At 36.1% G+C, this 22,681-nt stretch overlaps 1 protein-coding gene across 1 annotated transcript in view; it reads left to right on the top strand.

Annotated features, from left to right (window-relative positions):
* The window catches only part of LOC110300626 (coiled-coil domain-containing protein 7A-like), a 319,531-nt gene that overhangs the window by 207,521 nt on the left and 89,329 nt on the right, over positions 1-22,681 (top strand). Inside the window, exons 37-39 of the mRNA XM_085843505.1 lie at positions 2,046-2,153; positions 14,201-14,308; positions 21,821-21,880. Coding sequence (XP_085699631.1) covers positions 2,046-2,153; positions 14,201-14,308; positions 21,821-21,880 — 276 coding nt within the window. The remainder of the gene's footprint in view (positions 1-2,045; positions 2,154-14,200; positions 14,309-21,820; positions 21,881-22,681) is intronic.

The following is a 22,681-nucleotide window of genomic DNA, read 5'->3' on the forward strand; positions in this document are numbered from 1 at the left end:
CATGCACCATTTCAACAATCCCATGATCCTTCAGAATTGAACTAAATTTATTCTGCCTGTGTTCTGTAAATGCAGCAACACTGCCTGGATGACAGCTCATGTCTTTATAGCGTATCACTGAGTAAACCCATTGAGAGATCTACTACCCACAAGAAAAGATTGCTTTTAAAATACTGCTGTTACAATATGTGGTGGAGATGTGTGGCTAGAGGAATGCTGCATACATTCTGGATAGTGTGAACAGCTCAAAATTCAAGCCTTAAAAGTGCAGTTCAAAGGCTGTTCTTCCTCAATGACTCTTTTGATGGATCTGCATAAAGAAAATGGAAACTACTAGAATGAGCTCACCAATCTAGGACATTCTCTTCCATCACAGGAAGACTTTAAACTGTTTATATTAACAGGAGTTTGTAAGAATCTGATTCCAACATTGGTAGCTTTGAGATGCTAAGAACTTCAGAAGAAGAACCTACAAACATGGAAAGAGCAAGAGAAATAGAACCAGAAGTGGACCCCAGGGTCACAGCTTCATGGCTGCCATCTCATGGTTCAATCTGAATGGGTGAGGAGTTACTTTTTAGAAATGTGCAAAGAAAATAGTTTAAATCATGATAGAATTTCTTGCAAAATTAGTCAGTCCTTCCAGATGCTGTCAACTACATTTTTGTGATATTCTAAATTTTTTGCTGTCATATCAACAACATTCCAGCATCTTCACCATGAATAGAGTTCCATCATACTTCCACGTTCTCATTTATCTTCAACTCCATCTTGATACCTAGTGAGGTAACCCAAACCTTTATTCTCATGATCCCTTGCTAATTTTATCTTTATAAATGATTAGTTTTTTTGTTTTTCATGACTATTGAGCAAGAGAGTATTGTAAGGTAATCCAGAAAATGCATCCAGGCCTCAGTTAAAAATATCTCATTTCCTTCAATTAATGTTAACCCTTAGGCCAACATGGAAACTTTTTTTCAGTCTACTGGTTTAGTGCCACAACCCCAAATGACAAAATGATGCCTAACCTTTTAGTTTATTGGAAGCATGACTAATTCTTTTGATGAAAACTTTTCTCAACTACAGTTATTTGGGATATTAGGTAAAAAGCATTTGTATTACAGGGTCTCTATTACTAAATATTGAAATCTGGTTTCAGGTACATACCACATGCTACATTGTAGTCTCCCAGAGTACTCTCTATTAAGATGCCTCAGTAACTAAGGCATTGCCCACACATTTCCCAATAACAACAAAATGATGACTTGGGGATGGTGAAGCTTGTACTAGTTCCAGTGAATATTGTGGCCATAAAATGGGAGTTGCAAAACTCCCATTTATTTTCAATCTTATCCTCAAGACACTGGTCACCTGGCTGATCCCATTAGCTTCTATCCATGATCAATAGTCTAAGTCTTAGAACTTCTCTGGCCTATACATCATGGAGCCTTTGTGCTGTCCCATATTTTGCCCACAAGGATTTCTCATTATTGCTGTTTCATAGACTTCAGCTAGTATAACTGCAATGTATGGCCAAATAAAAAAATAAACTTCAATATTAAGCAATGTGAAAAATAAATGGGCATAAGACAAAATAGGTTGAGAAAAGCAGAAGTGGCCGATGTGGTGAATATATATAATAACAGAGACAAAAAAGTATTTTAAAGTAAGATTCAGCTTCTGTGACCATTAAGACTACAGTATTTTAAAATCTAGGCTCTACCTTAAGAATGAGCACTCTTTAATATACCTTGGTCTCATGCCCTTGACTTGAAACTCCAGTATTTGTTTCCTCCTCCTCTGCTCACCCACACCACTCACCTGCGCTAGGACTTTAATTGCATGAGAGGAATTCCAACTCATGACTTCCTCAAGCATGCTAATATTTTTATAATTTGAAAAACTTAGATGATGCTTATTTAGCTATACAGCGTAATGCTGGAAATCACTGACTTAATAAAATGAAGAATGAAATATGCCATTGTGTTTTATTATGTTTTCAGAGTATGTCTCTCTTCAATGAATTTCACACATCTGCTTTGTAGGTCAGAACATCAAGCTAAGGTCTGATGAAAATTATATGTCAGTAGACCCAACATCAAAAGATCATCCTCAATTTAAGAAACTGAAAACTACCCACATAGAAAACACTGGTATGTATAATGACAGCAAATTACCTTGACCTATAATCAATGCATATAAAAAGAACACATTTGAAATGTTGTCACAGAGACTGGGCAGATAGATAGATCAGTGGATAAAGTTTTTGTCACAGAAGCAAAAGACCAGAGTTCAGATCCCCAGAATTCACAAAAGCTAGCCTGGCATGGAGGCTCATCTTTAATCCCAGTGCTCAAGAACTGGGAACAGCATTCCTAGTGCATGGTAACTAGCTAGACTAGTGACTTCAGCAAGTTTGGGGTTCAGTGAAAGACTTTGCCTCAGTAAATCAAATGGCGAATGGTCAAATAAGACATTTGACATCAACCTTTGGCCTTTCCATTTGGTCAGGTACGTGAACACACACCACCCCCCCACCCCCACACACACACCTATACAGGCACAAACATGCCTTCCTCACATACATATACAAAATCAACATACAAAAATCCATCGCTTTTCTAAATACCAATAATGAAGTTTCTGAAAAAGAAGTCAGGGGAAAAAATTCCATTCACAGTAATTTTTAAAAAATACCAAGGGGGAATGTGGTGAATACTATAATGAAACCTATTACTTTGTATGATATACACAATGTGATACACACAATGGAATTTTATTTAGCCATTGAAAATAAAACCCATAAAACTACCTCATTTGCAGTAAACATTGATAAAAATTAGTGACCATCATGTTAAATGAAATAAACCAGGCTCCAAAAGACCAATATCACTGATTTTCTCACATACAGAATTTATATCATCCAAAGGGGGAAGAGAGCAAAAGAAGCTAATAGAGGAAGACAATGATAAAAAAGGCTAAATGTTTTCTCTTATGAAGAATCTATGAACACACACACACACACACACACACACACACACACACACTAGTTTCTATGACTAAATAAAACCCCACTGTGTACATCACAAAGTAATAGTTTTTATTAGAATTTTATATAGTTTTTATATAGAATTTATTCTTTTTTTTTAAAGATTTATTTATTTATTTATTTATTTATTTATTTATTATATGTAAGTACACTGTAGCTGTCTTCAGACACTCCAGAAGAGGGCATCAGACTTTGTTAAGGATGGTTGTGAGCCACCATGTGGTTGCTGGGATTTGAACTTGGGACCTTTGGAAGAGCAGTCAGCACTCTTAACCACTGAGCCTTCTCACCAGCCCTAGAATTTATTCTTATTCATCCATCCCTTCCTCTGTGTACTTCTTAAGCTGTAAATACATACATGTGGATGTTTTCTTCCTGACTACTTTCTCAGAAACGTCATTATTGGTATTTAGAAAAGCTACTAATTTTGTGTATTGATTTTGTATCCTAATTCTTTGCTGGCAGTATTTGGCAGATCTGATATTTTCCTGGTAGTCTTTAGTGTCTTTTTAAAGTAAAGGATCATACCATTCACAAATAGGGATAATTTAATTTATTCCCTTCTTGTGTCCCTGTTACTTTTTCCTCTTGCCTTGTGCTCTAAGACTTCAGACGTGCTATTGACTAAATGAGAGAGTAGGCAGCCTTGTCTTGTTTCTCATTCTAGAGATCATGCTTCCAATATTCCTCCATTTATTATAATGTTGGCTGTAGGCTTAGTATATATAACTTTTACCATGAAAGAAAGTTGAATTTGCCAAAGACTTTTCTGCATATACTGATATGGTTATATGATTGCTGTCCTTATGTCTGTTTGTGTGCTTTATTATATTTTATATGAATTATGAACCATTCTTGTATGCCTGGAATGAAGCCCACTTGGTCATGAAGAGTCATTTTTCTGACATGTAGTTGAATTTGTCTTATAAATATTTTAGTGAGAATCTTTGCATCCCCTTTATCATACCCCTCTCCTCAAGGCCTCAGGGATCTATACAGAAGGAGTAGAAGAAGATTATAAGATCCAGAGGTGGTGGATGATTTTAAAGAGATAGCATTTTGATAACGCAACAGGGCAGATGCACACATGGACTCACCAAGACTGTAACAGCATGCACAAGGCCTGCACAAGTTCAAGCAAGAAAGAATCCAAGCATGAAGGAAGGGAATCAGTCACAAAGTCCCACCAGTAACTAAGAAGCTGCTCAAAAGTGAGAGCTGCTGGGAAAGGAAAAAAAAAAAAACAGTTTTCTTCGATTGAGTGACACTAGGCATATCAAGCAGGACAGGCTTATACTAAGAAGTAGTTGGCCAACATAAATCAAACTCCTTTTTTAAATAGTTTATTTCTTTTGTAAGTAATAGAAAAAAAAAACATAAAATTGGGTGGGTAGGTAGGGGAAGGAGCTGAGAAGAATTAGAGCATGGGAAAGAACACTATGAAAATATACTGTGTAAAATTCTCAAATTTGTAATGAAACTGTTGAACTATTTTCTTTCTTCTTCCAATTTTGTCGTTCATTATAGAACAGCTGGAATTAACTTTGGTAGTATATATGGATATGTTAATTCACCCTTTCTGCATTTTCTACCTTCTTGAAATACTCTAGATCTCATTGGCATTTGTTTTGAGTTCTCTCTTTTCTTCTTAATTCATCATTTTGTGTCCTATCTGGGTTTTTTTTTTCTGTTTTCTTTTATTTAGTATGCAGAAAGGTTTGTCACTCTTGTTTACTTTTCAAAAAACCACTATTGTGTTGTCCTTTAATATTTAATTTCATTCATTTCTTTCCTAATATTATAGTTTCTATATTGAATTATAAATTACTTATTTGTTAAGATCTTAAAATGCATTATTAACACATTTATTTCAACCTCACTTCTCTTCACGTGTGGCCTCACAGTTGTCAATGTTATTTTTACTACTTCTATTACTAAATTTCAAGAGGTTTGACTTTTTTTTCCTTGCATCTTTATTTGATCCTAAGAATCTTTACATTTTCTCCCTGATGTTTTTTAGTGACTCACTATTTAAGAGTGCATTTAATTTAGATATGTTAATACAGTTTCTATAATTTATATTGCTATACCTTTGTAATTTTATACCACTTCAGCCTGATCCAAAGAAATTATTTTGAGTAATTTTAAAAGTTTCTTCAAATTCATGCTTATCAATGAGATTACCATATGATTTTTTGATTTTGGGGGTTTGTTTGTTTTTAATATTCTAGTCTGATTTGGACACCAGGGTAATGCTGACTTCAAAGAATAAGTTTAGTTATATTCCCTTACTTTGTGTTTTTTGTACCTTGGTTTTAGTTTTCTTTTAAAGATATGGTAGAATTCATCCAATCCTAAGCCACTTCTAGCTAAAAGACTTTTGTATTGCTTCAATTCCATTGCCTGTTATGGGGTCAATTCAAGGTTTTTTATATTCTCTTTGTTTGGTATCTCATAGGTATATAGAAATGTATTTATTTTCTCTTGATTTCTAGGTTTTTAAAATACGAGTTCTCAACTAATGTTCCTCTGTATATTGTTGGAATCTAATGTAATGGCCTCTTGTCATCTCTAATTTTGTTAATTTGGGTCTTCTACCTTGTTTCTTTATTAGTTTGACTAGAAGGTTGTCAATATTGTTTATTTTTCAAAGAACCAGATGTTTCATTGATTCTATGTATTAGTTTTTTAGTCTCACTTTTATTAATTTCTGTTCTGATTTGTATTATGCCATTTACTGCTCTTGAGCTTGTGTTGTTCCACTAAGACTTTGAATTGCATTATTATTAATTTTAGATCTCTGGGGTTTCTTGTTGTTGTTCTTTTTTTTTTTTTTTCCGGTTAAGCTTATTCACTTTACATCCCTCTCACTGCCCCCTCTTGGTCACCCAATTCCACAATCCTTCCTCTATCCTTCCTCCTCCTCCCCTTTGGCACTTTAAGTCACTGCTAGGCTAGGCACTTCCATTCCCACTGAAGCCAGACAAGGCATACCAGCTAGAAGAACATATGCCACAGACAGGCAACAGTTTTTGGAAAGGCTGTCCCCCCTCAAGTTGTTCAAGATCCGTATGGAGACCAAGTTGCACATCTGTTACATATGTTCAGGGAGGCCTAGGTCCAGCCTGTATATGTTCTTTGGTTAGTGTTTCAGACTCTGAGAACCCAAGGATCCAGATTAGTTGATTCTGATGGTCTTTCTGTCCTTCCTCCTATTCTTCCATCCACTGTTTGGCTGTGTGCCTCTGCCTCAGTCAGTTGGTGGGTCAGTACTCTCAGAGAACAGCCATGCTAGACTTCTTTCTGCAAGCATAAACAAAATATCATTAACAGAGTGTCAGGTATTGGTGCTTGCCCATAGGTTGGCTCTCAATTACGCTAGTTATTGATTGGCCATTCCCTCAGTCTCTGTTCCATCTCCTGTCCCTGCATTTCTTGTAGACAGGATATTTTTCTATTCAAAAGTTTTATGGATGGATTGGTATCCCTATTGCTCCAATGGAGTTTCTGCATAGCCACAGGGGGCAGCATCCACAAGCTCTTTATTCCCAGTGTTGTGAGTCACAGCTATGGGCACCCCCATTGATTCTTGGGTGCCTCCCCTATCCCAGCTCTTCATGGAGATGCTCACTACCTCCCACGACCCCATCAGTTGCAGATTCCCATTCATTCTCCTAGCCATCTGGCCATCCCCCTGCCCCTCCCTACATCAGACACTGACCCACCCTTACTCCCACCCACATACCTCCCCCCATCTGCCTTCCATCACCATTCCATTCCCCCTTCCAAGTGAAGGGCAAGCATCCTTGCTTGTGCCCTCTTTCTTGTCCAGCCTCCTAGGATCTGTGGAGTGTAGCATGGGCATCCTGTATTTTATGGCTAATATCCACTGACAAATAAATACATACTGTATATGTCCTTTGGGGAGTGTGTTATCTCACTTAAGATGTTCTCAGGATCCATCTATTTGCCTGCAAAATTCATGTCTTGGTTTGTTTGTTTTGTTTTGTTTTGTTTTGTTTTGTTTTGTTTTGTTTTGTTTTGTTTTGTTTTTATATAGCTGAATGGTATTCCATTGTGGAAATGTACCACATTTTCTTTATCCATTCTTCAGTTGAGGGACATCTAGGTTGTTTCTAGTTTCTGGCTATGACAAATAAAGCTGCTATGAACATAGTTGAGCAAGTGTCTTTGTAGGATGGTGGAGCATCTTTTGGGTTTATTCCCAGAAGTGGTATAGCTGGATCTTTAGGTAGAACTATTCACAATTTTCTGAGAAACCATCAAACTGATTTCCAGAGTGGTTGTACAAGTTTGTATTTCCACCAACAACGGAGAAGTGCTCCATTGCTCCAGATCCTTACCAGCATGTGCTATGCTTGAGTTTTTTAACTTAGCCATTCTGACAGGGTATGATGGAATCTCAGAGTCATTTTTATTTGCATTTCCATGATGACTAAAGATGCTGAATATTCTCTTAAGTGTTTCTTGACCATTTGAGATTTCTCTGTTGAGAATTCTCTGTTTAGTCCTGTACACCGTTTTTCTCAGTTGGGTTACTTGGCTTGTTGATGTCTAATTTCTTAACTTCTAAAGGTATTTTGGCTATTAGTCCTCTGTCAGATTTAGGGTTGGTGAAGATCTTTTCCCATTCTGTAGGCTGCTGTTTTGTCTTATTGATGGTGTCCTTAGCCTTGCAAAAGCTTTTCAGTTTCACGAGGTCCCATTTATTAGTTGTTGATCTTAGTGCCTAAGCTATTGGTGTTCTGTTCAGGAATTTGTTTCCTGTGCCAATGAGTTCAAGGCAGTTCCCCACTTTTTCTTCTATTAGATTAAGTGTGTCTGGTTTTATCTTGAGGTTCTTGATCCACTTACTCTTGAGTTTTGTGCAGGGTGATAAATATGAATCAATTTTCATTATTCTACATGTAGACATCCAGTTAGGCCACCACCATTTGTTGAAGATGCTTTCTTTTTTACCTTGTATGGTTTCAGCTTCTTTATCAAACATCACATGTCCATAGGTGTGTGAGTTTATTTCTGAGTCTTTAATTAATTCCATTTATCAGCATCTCTGTTTCTGTACCAGTATCATGCAGTTTTTTTTTATCACTATTTCTCTGTTGTACAGTTTGAGGTCAGGGATGGTGATTACTCCAAGCATTCTTTTATTGTTTGGGATTGTTTTGGCTAACCTGGTTTTTTTGATTTTCCGTACAAAGTTGAGAATTGCTCTTTCAAGGTCTATAAAAATTGTGCTGGAGTTTTGATGGTGATTGCATTGAATCTGGAGATTGCTTTTGGTAAGATGGCCAATTTCACTATGTCAATATTACCTATCCATGAGTGCAATAGATCTTTCCATCTTCTGATATATTCCTCAACTTGTTTCTTGAAGAAAAAGGAGACTTGAAGTTCTTGTGATACAGGTCTTTCACTTTCTAGGTTAGAGTTACAAGATATTTTATATTATTCAAGGATATTGTAAAGGGTGTTACTTCCCTAATTTCTTTCCTGGCCACTTTTTGTTTGTATAAAGGAGGGCTACTGATTTCTTTGGGTTAATTTTGTAATCATCTACTTTTCTGAAGTTGTTTATCAGCTGTAGAAGTTCTCTAATTGAATTTTGGGGGTTACTTATGTATACTATCATATCATCTTCGAATAACGATACTTTGACTTCTTCATTTCCAATTTGTATCCCTTTGATCTCCTTTAGTTTTCTTATTGCTCTGGCTAAAACTTCAAGTATTGTATTAAATATATAGGGAGAGAATGGTCAGACTTCTCCTTGATTTTAGTGGAAATGCTTTACATTTCTTTTCATTTAGTTTGATGTAGGCTATTGGCTTGCTGTATATTGCTTTGATTGTGTTTAGGTATGTGCCCTGTATCCCTGATTTCTCTAATACCTTAGCATGGAGGAATGTTATATTTAATCAAAGGCTTTTTCAGTGTCTAATGAGATAATCATGTGATTTTTTTTCTTTTAGTTTGCTTATATGATGGATTATGTTGATTGAGTTTCATATATCAGACCATCCCTGCATCTCTGGGATGGATGATGTCTTGGATGTGTTCCTGGATTCAGTTTGCGAGTATTTTATTGAGAGTTTTTGCATCAATGTTCATAAGAGAAATTGATCTGAAGTTCTCTTTCTTTGTTCACTCTTTGTGTGGTTTAGGTATCATGGTGATTATGGCCTCATAGAATGACTTTTTCAGTGGTCTTTCTGTTTCTATTTTGAGGAGTATTGGAATTAAGTCTTTTTGGAAAATCTGGTAGAATTCTGCACCAAAACCATCTGGCCCTGGGCTTTTCCTTTTCTTTTCTTTACTTTTTTTTGGTGCAAGACTTTTAATGACTGTTTCTATTTCTTTAGGATTTAAGGGTCTATTTAAATAGTTTATCTGATCTTGATTTATCATTGGTAATTGGTGTCTGTCTAGAAAATCCTCCATTTCAATAAGACTTTCCAATTTTGTGTAGTATAGGCTTTTGAAATAAAATATAATGATTCTTTGAATTTCTTCAGTGTCTTGTGCTATGTCTCTCATTTCATTTCTGATTTTGTTTCTTTGGAATCTCTGATTCATTCTTTCTCTCTGTCTCTGTCTCTCTCTGTCTCTCTGTCTCTCTCTCTGTCTCTCTCTCTGTCTCTCTCTCTGTCTCTCTCTCTGTCTCTCTCTCTCTCTCTCTCTCTCTCTCTTGGTTAGTTTGGCTAAGGGTTTGTCTATCTTGTTGATTTCTCAAAGAACCAGCTCTTGGTTTCATTGATTCTTTGTATTGAATAACCAAATCTCAGAGCTGGACATAAACATGTACTAGGTTGTGATTAACCATCTAGGGATGGCTAAATGAAAATGTTTTCAATTTTATTTTTAAAATCTACTTAAAGGTATCAGTGATATTGAAAATGTGCCATCCCTTTAACCCATGGATATTATCTTAAATCTAAGTTTTCATTACAAAAAAAAAAAAAAAACTATGTAAGAGGCCTGTGGGGTAACAGCCAGTAAAGAGCATTACACAGAAGCAGAACCCAATTCAGCCCTCAGAATCCACATAAAACTTAGGCATGATTCTTCTTCAAAATGCAGAAGAATCTGAATCAGAAGGTGAAGAAAGCTAAATGTCTCCAGCACACTGCCAAAAATAAATAAATTAATTAATTAATTAATTAATTAATTAAAACGCCACACTTTTCAGTTGGGAATGCTGAAGCATTTGGGGAGGGAAACTTGGGTTCTATATTCTTGTTATCCTAGTACTGGGAAATTAAAGACCAGAAGATCCTTTGGGTTCTCTTATGCAGGTCTAGCTGAATCAGTGAACTCCAAATTCAGTATAAAAAATAAGTTGAACAGTAATTGAGGAGGCTGCCCAACATTTGAACATTGCTCTACATACATGTGGGCACACACACATGCCTTTACATGCACATACACTTACACAAGTATATACATATAATCTTTACTGACAAACTATATGGCTATTTAATTAACATAGCTATTATACTACTTTCTACTTCAATGTATTCCTTCCTCTTGCTACTAACTTTACCAGAAATAGGTAAATATAAGGAAATTATTATTTAAATTCTTGAACATTCACAGTATCAACAAGAGTGGCTTATAGAAATCAAAGTATAAGCAGTTGGGTTGGAATAAAAATGAAAACTATCTTACAGGAATAAATGTCTAGGAACAAACTTACAGTTCTATCTGTTCAACCTTAGCAAAAGATAATTCTAACTGCTGACATTTAATAAGATAACATTTTTCTTCTTACATGCATGAATGATGTGTAAAAATGTGCCTAACTTTCAGACATTGTAGTCATTTTTAAATTAGACCATAATCAGTAAGCCTCAATGACACTATGTTTAACTCGTCAAAAATTTTTTGGGGGAGGGGATAGATGAAAATATGGATAGAAGCTTTAGAAATGAAGACCTAGAATCACAAGACTTTGATCAACAGAGACTAAAAGATGTGCGACATATTTTAAAAATCATTTTTTTTGTTTTGTTTTTGAAAGATTTGTGCCCCATAATACTATGAGAATTTTCTCTTTTTTAAATTTTTTATTAGGTATTTTCTTCTTTTACATTTCCAGTGCTATCCCAAAAGTCCCCCATACCCTCCCCCACCCACTCCCCTACCCACCCACTCCCACTTCTTGGCCCTAGCGTTCCCCTATACTGAGGCATATAAAGTTTGCACGACCAATGGGCCTCTCTTTGCACTGATGGCTGACTAGGCCATCTTCTGATACATATGCAGCTAGAGACACGAGCTCCGGGGGGGTACTGGTTAGTTCATATTGTTGTTCCACCTATAGGGTTGCAGATCCCTTTAGCTCCTTGGGTAAATAAAAGTCACAAAGTGTCTAGTGATTTTAAATCTTTTTTTAAATGTGAGTCAACTTTGAGTCTTATAGTTGTGTTTTTCTGTAGAACAAATCTTTTAGAACATAATTTATCAAGATTTCAGATTGATGGCTCCAGTGAATGCTGAAGTACTATTAACACTGCCCTTTGCTTCATAGAGCTCTTGATATTCTTAATAATATAACACATTTTAAAGTTTTACTTGGGGTTGGAGAAATATCTCAGTAGGTAAAGTGCTTGCAGCAAAACATGAAGACCTGAGAACCCATAAAAGGCAAGATGAAGTTTGTATTTCCAGAACTACTACAACAAGATTGGAGAGAGGGAATAGGGAATATCCAGAAATTTGCAAGGGAGCTAGCCTAATATATACAACCCTAATCCTGACCCTGTCTGAGACAGAGTGGAAGTTAAGGACAAACACTCAGGGTTACCCACTGACCTCCAAATACTACATGACATATGTGCACATTCATTCACACACATGAACACAAACATAAAAAAGTTTTTTAAAACTTCCATTTGGCTAGAGGGATCTTCCTTTTTCTTATTTGTAGTGGCACTTCATAAACTATTACTTTATGAAAAACTTAAATACTTGGAAAACTTTCAACTTGCCCAGGTTTGTAAATGTATGTTTAGGAGAGGAAACCCAAAGTGTGTCATACTGGCCATTTTATCGGATGAAGTAAACCAAAAAATGCCACTAAGGAATACAAGGAATGACCCAGAGCATTTCTGAGACTTCTCCTATACTCCTTACCTTTTTCTGTTGCTGTAACAACATGCCTGACAAAAGCAACTTAAGGAAGGAAGGCATTATTTTGGTTCACAGTTTGAAGGTACAATATGGAAAGGAAGCCATAGTGCAGGGGCAGCTGGTCACTTTGTATCCATTTTCAATCTCTACGGCTATTGTGGTTTGAAAGTAAAATGCCCTCCCCCCCTTCCCCCCCCCCCCCGCCATAGGCACATGTGTTTAAACACTCAGTCTCTGGCTGGTAGTGCCGTTTGGAAAAAAGTGAAGCTTTGCTGAAGGGGTGACTCATGGTGAGCAGGCCTTAATGTTTTATAGTCTATTCCCTCTTCTTAATTTTTCTCTGCTTTCTGACAGCCAAGTGCAATCTGACTACTCACTCCAACTCCATATGTTCCCCATCATGGAATAATGTGTCCCCCCAATAGTAGACCAAATAGAGCCAGGAATTGAATTGAAATTAAATTGGATCATGCTTGCTTGAGCAAGTTTCTCATGGGCCCTTCCACAGTGGTATTATTCACATGAACTATTTTCCATTCATCACTGTGCCACATGCATGATCATGTAAGCAGAACACTAGTCACAGTGACGATCTAGACAGCTCCCTTAGTGGTAGAGTCAAGTCCTCCCTATTTGCTCAATTTCTGTCTAAATCTCCTTTCCTTTTATCAAGCTCTAAATATAGTTATCATCACCAACATATATTTTAGACATGTCTTTCCATCACAACAGTTTGAAGTATATCTGTGCACTTCTGAAGAAGCAAGTTATGGGTGGTTGTACTACATTACCCCAGATCACAAAATAATACTTTTTAAAAAAGATTTATTTTTATTTAATATATACTAGTATGTTTTTCTGCATGGATATTAAGTACACAAGAAGGCCAGTATACAGTGTTGAATTCTATGGAACTGGATAACATAGTTATGAGCCATCAGGTGGGTGCTGAGAATTGAACCTGGGGTCTTCTGAAGAGCATCGAGTGCTCTTAAATGACTAAATCATCTTTCTAGTCCTCAAAATATGACTTTTATACTGAAGGTTATGTTTTCTTTTTTTCTTTTCTTTTTCTACTGTTTTTTTCTCTTGGTTTTTCTTTTCTTCCTGTTCTTTTTTTTTTTTTTTCCACTCTGGAGATGTTATTGAAGAGAAGGGAAAGAGCTTTATTATGTGAATTTCTATGGAGTTTATGATACAAATGTGACTGGTGGATAGATAGATAGATAGATAGATAGATAGATAGATAGATAGATAGATAGATAGATAAGATAGATTTTTAAAATTATTTTACTTGGGTATGGCAGCTCATGTCTGTATCCCAGGGCTAGTGGGAGTACAGATAGGCCCCTGGATCTCAAGGGTCTGCCATTCCAGCTCAGTCAGTGAACCTCAGGTTTAGTGAACAAATCTTGTCTCAACAAATAAAGTAGAGCGACAGGAAGTTCCTTGACATCAATCTCTGACCTCTGACACACACACACACATACACTAACATGAAAGTGTATACATATATATGCTACACACACCAAAAGGTAATAATAGTTGAAAGTGTGAATATGATAATTGTAATACAGTATGTATTTTGTAAGCTTCTTGAAAATGATGCATTAGGGCTAGAGAGATGGCTCACTGCTTAAAATCACATTTTGATTTTCCAGAGGACTTAAGTTCAGTTCCCTGTCCTGTTACTTACAGAAGCCTTTAACTCCAGTTAAAGGGGCTCCAAAGAACACTTCCCATCTCTGTGAGCACCTGCACTCACATGACATACACACATTATAGATGCACACACAGACAAGCATACATATATACACATTAATAAAAGATAAATCTTAAAATATTGGCTCATTTTTTTCAGTTAATATTAAATTTGAAGTTAATAAAGTTAAATGATTGTAATATATACTATCTCTAATTATTCTCATCATGTGATACAACTTAACCTTAACGTGTTCATTTGCAATGAACTGATCTGGAAATCTGTTATTATTACAGCTCAGAAAAAAACAGTCAAAGAAGTTCAGGGGATATCAGAACCTCAGACAAAACTGAACCCAACGATGAGTGGCATCATATTACACTTGGACATGGACAGAGTGGTTGGTAAGCACAAGTTTATGATTGGACATTACAGAACACAGTCCAATAGGTAAACCTTTAAATTTTAGTTTAAAAAAGTAGAAATTTTAAACAATAACTGTCCTTTTTCAAATTAATAATAAACTGGCTCTAATAAACCCACATATTAATATGGATTTTAAAATTATGTATCTTTTGTCCCATCGAGCAACCAATTATGTGATGCATAGTGAATTTACCTTTGCCTGCTCAGGAAACAATAGGTAGGTTTTTCTGTTCATTGATAGCTTTTGTGACATAAATTGGATGCTACATGGCTAATTCTTTCAGAACATGGTTATCAAATTATGTATAACAAGATACAGAATTGAATGTAGGCAATATGGTGACCTTACAATGTGCTTGTCATTCAAATGGGAAATTTAAGTAGATTTAGAGAAGATTGTCAAAATAAGTAAGAATTTAGGATGTGTACAGGTAACTGCAACCTTCAAACCACAATTCTGAAGGCAAGCAGCAAACTTCAGCAAAGTGGTAGGCTAGCAACATTCAAACTATCTTTCCCAGACAGAAAAAAAAAAACCTATCAGAACCAACTATACTGAAGTTCTATGAAATAGGCAAAGGCTTATAGCAACCAACGTAGTGTTCAATTAGAAAACTAGGAAATGAACCACTTTTAATAGAGTGAGAACGTTTTACAGAATTCAAGGCATTATTAGTAGACATAGCCTTTAATAAGTGCTACATGCAGCCTGAATTAAAACAAAAAGCTCCCAGGCAGAAATTGAATCATAAAAAGAAATAATGATCTCCAGTACTATTGTAATTTTGATTTGTAATGCCAATTTTTATATTTCATGTTTAAAAGGCTTCAAAGCAATTTGAATAAAAAGCTCAAAGTAATTGAATAAAAAATAATTCAAAATAGTAAGGAAATTTGAATGCATACAGATAGACAATTCATTGAACACAGGAAAAATAATTCATGTTCTAATTGAGAAAAGCAACAGAAACAGATAATCACAAAATAGAGTTTAACAGACATCTTGGAGCTGAAGAATTCAATAAATGAAAAAAAAATTAAATAAAATTTAGAATTTTAATAGCAGACTAAATGAAACAAAAATGGAACTGTGAATATATAGATGTTTTGAAAGAAGAATTCAGAGGAAAGAAGAATTAAAATAAAGGAAGAAATTGTATGTACAGGACACCATTATGCAAATCCAGTGTGTAAAGTTCAATGACCACTAGGGATATGACCATGCTCCAGAAAGTACATGGGCAACACAAATTGGACCTGTGGGTATTGGGGAAAGTGGGAGCTCGAGGGTGGGAGGGTGGACCTGGGAGGAATGGGACGTAAATGTGATGGGGTGCACTGTCAAAAGGTATCAAATAATAAAAACATGTTGGGGGAGGGGGAAAGAAACTCATCTTGCCTTCAAAGATAAATAGCACTTTAGAGTGAGAAATTGGAAGAAGTATTTCAGACAAATGGGATCAGTGAAAAAGCAGGCATCACTATTCTAATATCTGGTGCCACAAATTATACATATATATATATATATATATATTAGAGGAAAACCAGCATTTTTAGCAAATAGCACTTGCAAAACTGGAAGTCTTCATATAGAAATAAATTGGATTCTTCTCACCTTGCACAAAAATTAACTTCAAATGTATCAAAGACCTCAATATGAAGCTTGAGATGGTAAAACTACTAGAGGAAAACATAAGCAGTGCCCTTCAAGATACAGATGCAAGAAAGGACTTTCTGAATAGGACTCCATTTGTTCAGGAATTAATGCAAACAATTGACAATTGGGACCTCATAAAACTAAAAGCTTATGTCCAGCAATGAGTGGGAAGGGAGTAGAAAAGCAGGTCCTAGAGGCTCAATGGCTTATTAGCCAGCCTGGCCAAAGCAATGAGCTCCAGGTTCTGTAGGAGTCTTCATCACAAGAAAGGAGGTGGAGGGTGATAAAGACACTTAATGTTAATTTCTGATCACACACACACACACACACACACACACACACACACATACACACACACATTATACGAACATTAAAGGATGAGAAAAACAATTTTAAACAAAAACCAATCTGTAGAAGAGTGAAGTATAAGCTGTGTGTTTAAGGAATAAAGCTGGCCTAGAATTTCATATCCAGGAAAATTATTCTTCAGAATGAAGTGGGAAGGAAGACTTGGAGACTAGCAGGAACATGAGGAAATTTGTCATCAGTTGAACAGCCTTGGAAACAGATTCTGCAGAGCAAAGGGAGACTGTTCTGGTCAGAAACTCACATCTACACACAAGAAGAGAATCAAATGTTAAAATGTCCAGAGATCATCCCTTACTGAGGAGCTATCAGCCACACATAGAGTTCTTATACTCCAGTGTATGACCCCAGACCCATGCACACATGGGCAACACTAATGTAATTAACTGTTAAAAAAAAAAAGACATGAGATTGGGAGGGAGACAAGTTAGAGACATGGGGGAACATCAAGGGAAGAAATGGGGGGCATATGTGATTATATTTCATTGTATACATGTATAAAAGTCTCAAGAATTAAAATAGTGAATATTTTCAATTTTCTTATTCTTTTGTCCATGTTCTTTTGATATTTTTTGAGGCTAGGTCCTACCAAACAACCCTGGTTCAGAAAGAATTCACTATGTAGACCAGGATGGTCTCAAACTCCCATCAATATGTCTGCCTCTGCCTCTCTGCCTCTCTGCCTCTCTGCCTCTCTGCCTCTCTGCCTCTCTGCCTCTCTGCCTCTCTGCCTCTCTGCCTCTCTGCCTCTCTGCCTCTCTGCCTCTCTGCCTCTCTGCCTCTCTGCCTCTCTGCCTCTCTGCCTCAGGCCTCTCTGCCTCTGCCTCCTTGAATACTAGGATTAAAGGTGCATACCACCACACCCAGTCCCATTTTATTATTTTTTTCCATTTTATTATTCTTAACTGATCTAACATTACTCAAATTATTAATAACAATAATGTACTGGAAACAGTTGATTATAAGAATTTTTTCATGTATATAGGTGTTTTGCCTGCATATATGTCTATGCACCACATGCATGGAAGGTAGAAGAGAATACAAGTTACAGATCACAGATTACAGATAGCTATGTGCTTTCATGTGGGTGCTGGGAAATGAACTCAGGACCTCTGGGAGAGCAGCCAGTGCTCTTAATCACTCAGCCATTTTTCTAGTCCATGGGCAAACTTCCTTACAATGTACCTGCACCAGTTATAAAATAGAATAGTGTTATGTGAAAGGAGACTTGCATTAACTATGGAAATATTTTTGAACTCTAGTGTACACTCTTAAAGGTATTTTAAAAGGTATAAATGATGGATTAAGGAAATGACAAAAAAAATCTTAAAAATTAAAAAATGGAAGAGAACATCAGAGCCAAACACAGTGGCTTACACTAATAATCTCAGTAGTCAGGAGGCAGAGGCAGGAGAATTGCCATGAGTTAGAGACCAATGGAGGCAAAATAATGAATTCCAGGCCAGTCTGGACTATAGAGTAAGACCCTATGAAGTAGAAATTTCTGGTTCCTTCAAAAATTCAGTTCTGTCACATGATATTTTTCTGGATGTCTTCTTGTGGTAGGGCATGTGATGTTTTCCTGAAAATAGACATTTGAGAGAGTGCATGATAGTTTAGAAAGAGTATAACTGGAACCTCTCAGACAGTGGGAGGATGCTCTTGCATTGCTATGCCAAACAACACTTCGCTGGTCTTCGCTGGTCTTTGCTGGTATGTCTTCATAGAAAGAAATGCTCCAAAGAACTGTGGTATTTCAGCTGATTCTGTACACTTCCACTGATTCCTGCTGATTAGGAGGAGCCTTGCTGTTTCTGCTGGACCATACCACCATTACTGATTTTTTGTTTGGTGTTTCCTATTGGACTGGACTACTAGTATCCTGACAATGAAGAGTGAAATCACCCTAAGGAACTTTTTTGGGGGGGAGTTGTTTTGGTTTTTGATTTTTCAAGACAGGGTTTCTCTGTGTATCCCTGGCTGTCCTGGAACTCACTCTGTAGACCAGATTGGCCTCAAACTCAGAAATCCACCTGCCTCTGCCTCCCAAGTGCTGGGATTAAAGGCGTGTGCCACCACTGACTCCTAAGGAACTTCTAAACAGGCCCACAACCCCCCTTTCCCATTAACTTTCTTTCTCACCTACTTCAGGTTGGTAGGCTAGAAGGGAGGTTGAAGCATTTAAGAACCCTAAATAAAGTAGGTTCTGAAAAACCTAAGCTTATAAACCTATCTCAGTCTAACACAAAAACAACAACAACAAAAGAAAAAAAAAAAGGAAGACAGAGGAAGAAAAGAAATAAAGAGGAAAGGAAGGAAGGGTCAAAGAGGAAAGAGGAATGAACAAGGCTATAGAATCGTACATAAAACACTGAAGATGTAAACACTTGTAACAACACAAAGACTATTTTATTGTCATAAGTTGCCAGAGATTCTGGGAGAAGGGGAAATGAGCAGTAAAAGGACAAGAAACTCTAAGGGTGCTGCCATTTTATTTTTATATAGACAGGACTGCACAGCCGTTGGTGTTGATGACTAATAGTGCACCAGAACTGGTTTGTGAATTTTATTAAATATCACCTGAAACATCATGATAATAAAAGAGAACTGTATGAAGGGTATCTGAGAAGTCTGTTCTTCCCTTGCAATTTTCCTGAATCCCCAAACCTCTTTTAAAAATATCTTATTTAAGATTAGAAAGAAATTTAATAGAATATAGTAAAAAGTAACTCTAAAAGTAGCCTATTACACTAGTCTCTATATATGGATAACAGTTATACAGAAAACTACAAAACATTATTAAAAGTAGTCTTAAAAGATTTAAAAAGTGGAAATAAATTACAAGTTTATAAAATGGAAGACTTAGTATTTTAATTCATTTCCTTAAAATGTATTGATGGATTCAATTAAATTACAACTAAGATTATAGTCATTTTTTTTCTGGAAGTGAATATGTTAACTCTAAAATTTAGGTAGGTCATAAAGTCAAAACAGATCACCCTGATTTTTAAAAATTCAAATGATATAAAATACTATATGAGGTAGGGTAATTAAAGTAGTGCAGGGCTGGTGGGGGGGTGTAGTAATGGGGAAAAATAGAAAGGAGATCTAATCAACCCATGGGGGAAGGGAACAAACAAATCCCAAGTTTGCCTTTGGTTTAAGTAGAGGAAGAATTGGGGCAGGAAGACATAACAAAACAGTATTTGTCAAGATGTGGCCTCAGTTCTGATACTGCAGATGGTCAGAACATGTTATGACTGCTGTTCTTATGTGAGGAGTTCAAACTGACTCCTCCAAGGTGGTCATTTCTGCCCAGGGCAGCCTCACCTCCATGAATAACCGCCCTCTCCATGGTTTACCCTCCCTGGGTCTGTTTACCTCTGTGTCTTCAGCCTTGAAGGGGATGAGATGAGTGAGATGGAGAATACCCCTGAGTGATTCACACACTCTCACAGACTCAGACAGGACTCTGAGCAAAAGAAGATAAACATTAAACAAATCTCCTGGAGCAAAGCATGGAAAAGTCTTCGAGATAGGGGCATAGGCTTCCTGAAAAGGACATCAACAGCTCAGGAAGTAAGAGCTGATTGGTGGGATCTCATGAAAGGAAAAGCTTCTGTACAACAAAGGAAACACAGCAGACTGAAGAGGCATCTGTGGAATAGGAGAGACCAACGTAACCTAGAGCCAAACACCCAATGGGATGAGTATCTAGTATATATGAACAACTCAAAAGGCTTCCAAAATATAAGCCAACCAGTAAAAGGAGAAACGTAAGGTAGAGCTCACAAACAGAAAGATGAACATAAACTGGATGGGAGAGGAGGATCCTCCAAAAACTAAACTAGAACCATAATATAACCAGGCTATATATCACTCTTGTTATAAACTTGAAGGAATCTGTCTAAGTCAGAGTCTACAGAGATCGCTGTACATTTCTGTTTATTAAAGTAATGCTCACAGAACTCGAGATTTAAAAAGTGGTACATTTACACAACTTTTATACACTTCTAAAGTACACTGAAATTCTACAAAATTCACAGCAATGGATAGTTATATTTAAAAAATAGTCTAAACTCAGAAATATACATGCTGCATATTTTCTCTCAGATTTGGAATTTCAAGTGTGCATGTCTACATGTGTGACATTAAAATATATGAGACATTGGAAAGCAGAAGCAGATGAGAAGTGGTAATGGAGGTGAAAATGTTCAAATCACATCATATATTTGAATAAAAACATAATAAATATATGCTTCTTTGCAAGAAAATATGTGTGGAAAAAAGGGTATACTGTGACACGCTACAGCTTCCACAATGAGATATTGTTATGTTTTGTTTTGTATATTTTTATTTTTTTTATTTTGCATAGGGAGATTCCAAGGGAGGAGAGTGGATGCTAAGAGATGTGGAGATGAGTGGGATTGGAATGCATGATGCAAAGCTCACAAAAAAATCAATAAAAAGTTAAAAATTAATAATAGTAAACACACAGATACTAATGAAATTTTAAATAAAAATTTTCAAATAAATAGCAAGAGAACTCATTACTAACATACTGGCTTTTTGAAAAACTAGCAAAGAAACTTCTGGAAATATTCCAAAAAAGAAAGTCGTACCAGCAGCTCAGTTATCTGAACTCTCATACACAAAAAGAGAATGAGTGAGTGATTTCCTAGTTATAAAAGCGTACATAAGTGCATGTGTCATCTCCTTTCATGCCTTAATTGCTTGAAACAGAAACTGCATAAAACACAAATATGCAACACATTTCTGAGTTCTAAGGCATATGATTCATTGCACACAGTCATATCCCAAAGACAAGTGTGAACATGTAGGGTACCCAGGAGTAAGAAAATGATGACAGAGAAGGTAACTCACATGGGACAAGTGCCTAGATCCAGAAATGTCAAAATCAAAAGTCCATATAGAACACAAATATTGCAGATACTTTAAGTCATTTTTGTTAAAAGGCAGAAGATAACTTAGAGTTATTTATATATACAATGTGTAAAACAATACCATAAACGGTAACAGAGCCATATATGAACATTTCTTCTTGTGTGTATAGGAGCATGAGAAGTGACTCCTAAAGTTGCCTATAAACTTTAACACTTACATTTGGATTCAGTTGTCATCAATCTAGGTCACCACTTTTCATCTACAAATCTTTTGGTAAGTCTGGTAGCATCTTTTACAAGAGATATGGCAAATATTAGTTAGAGAACTATGAGGCACACGTTTGTATAAGAATTACATTACTTAAATGTGTGGTTTTAGAACAGAGATCCTGTGATTCAATGCATAAAGTCGTATATGCTTACTCACAAATCTGCCTGTTCTAATGTTCAATGATGTTACAGTTTAGAGGTCATCAATAACAAAGTCTAACTAAGTTAGTATCAAATATACACACATATCTTACACCTATCTTATAATTGCTTTGAAATTCGTTGTTCTACAGAGACTGACCTAGAAAACTTGGAAGAGACCATTGTACCACATGTATTAAGAAGTGAACTTGGTAAGAAAAAATTTAAGTCCAACACTTCTCATCATTTTTTATTAATGTACACATTTAATAACAATACTTATATTACTGTGGTATGGACAAAGGTCCACATGAACACTGTCTAGGTATTTATTGAAAATTGAAAGTTAGCATTTTATTTAGAATTCATGCATTTAGGAAATGTTCTATTAAATATATCACAGTTTTAGCTAGCACAATATATTACTAAAGCAAGTGTGTCTAATGTTATTTGTATTGCTTTCTATGTCCAGCTTAGGCAGTAAGGTGTGTTTAATCTATGAGGTGCCCAGCAGTTCTTTCACTACCTAGCAGTCTTCTTTATACTATGGGAAAAGGAAGAGGACAGGGGGAAGGGAACAGAAGAGAATCATGGGAAGTGAATATAATCTAAGTACACATGTGTGCTTGAACAAAGAAATCCTGCTATGAATCCCTTCACTCTGTACACTGAATGCACACTAATAAAGATGTGTACAGTGCAGCTAAGCTCTCCCAAGCAAGGTCAACACTCTGTGTCAGGATATGGAAACATTTTCAACTTCCCATATGTGTCCTGCTGCAACTAATGTTTACACAAAAAGATTTAGGCATGATAGACTACTCAGTTGATATTTTAACTGCCTCATTGGAAGTGCAAGTTCTTTTGATTATTCATTTTAGGTTTGTTTGTTTGTTTGACTGCACCTAGATATTCATATCTAAATATAAGAAAAAGTACAAATCACTAAAAATTAAATGCAAAAGACACAGCCTTAATTCCAATACTTGTTTCAATTGGTCTCTTTTTCTCTC

The sequence above is a fragment of the Mus caroli genome, unplaced genomic scaffold (genome assembly GCF_978045245.1).
Source record: "Mus caroli unplaced genomic scaffold, Mus_caroli_1 scaffold_10, whole genome shotgun sequence".
Classification (NCBI taxonomy): domain Eukaryota; kingdom Metazoa; phylum Chordata; class Mammalia; order Rodentia; family Muridae; genus Mus; species Mus caroli.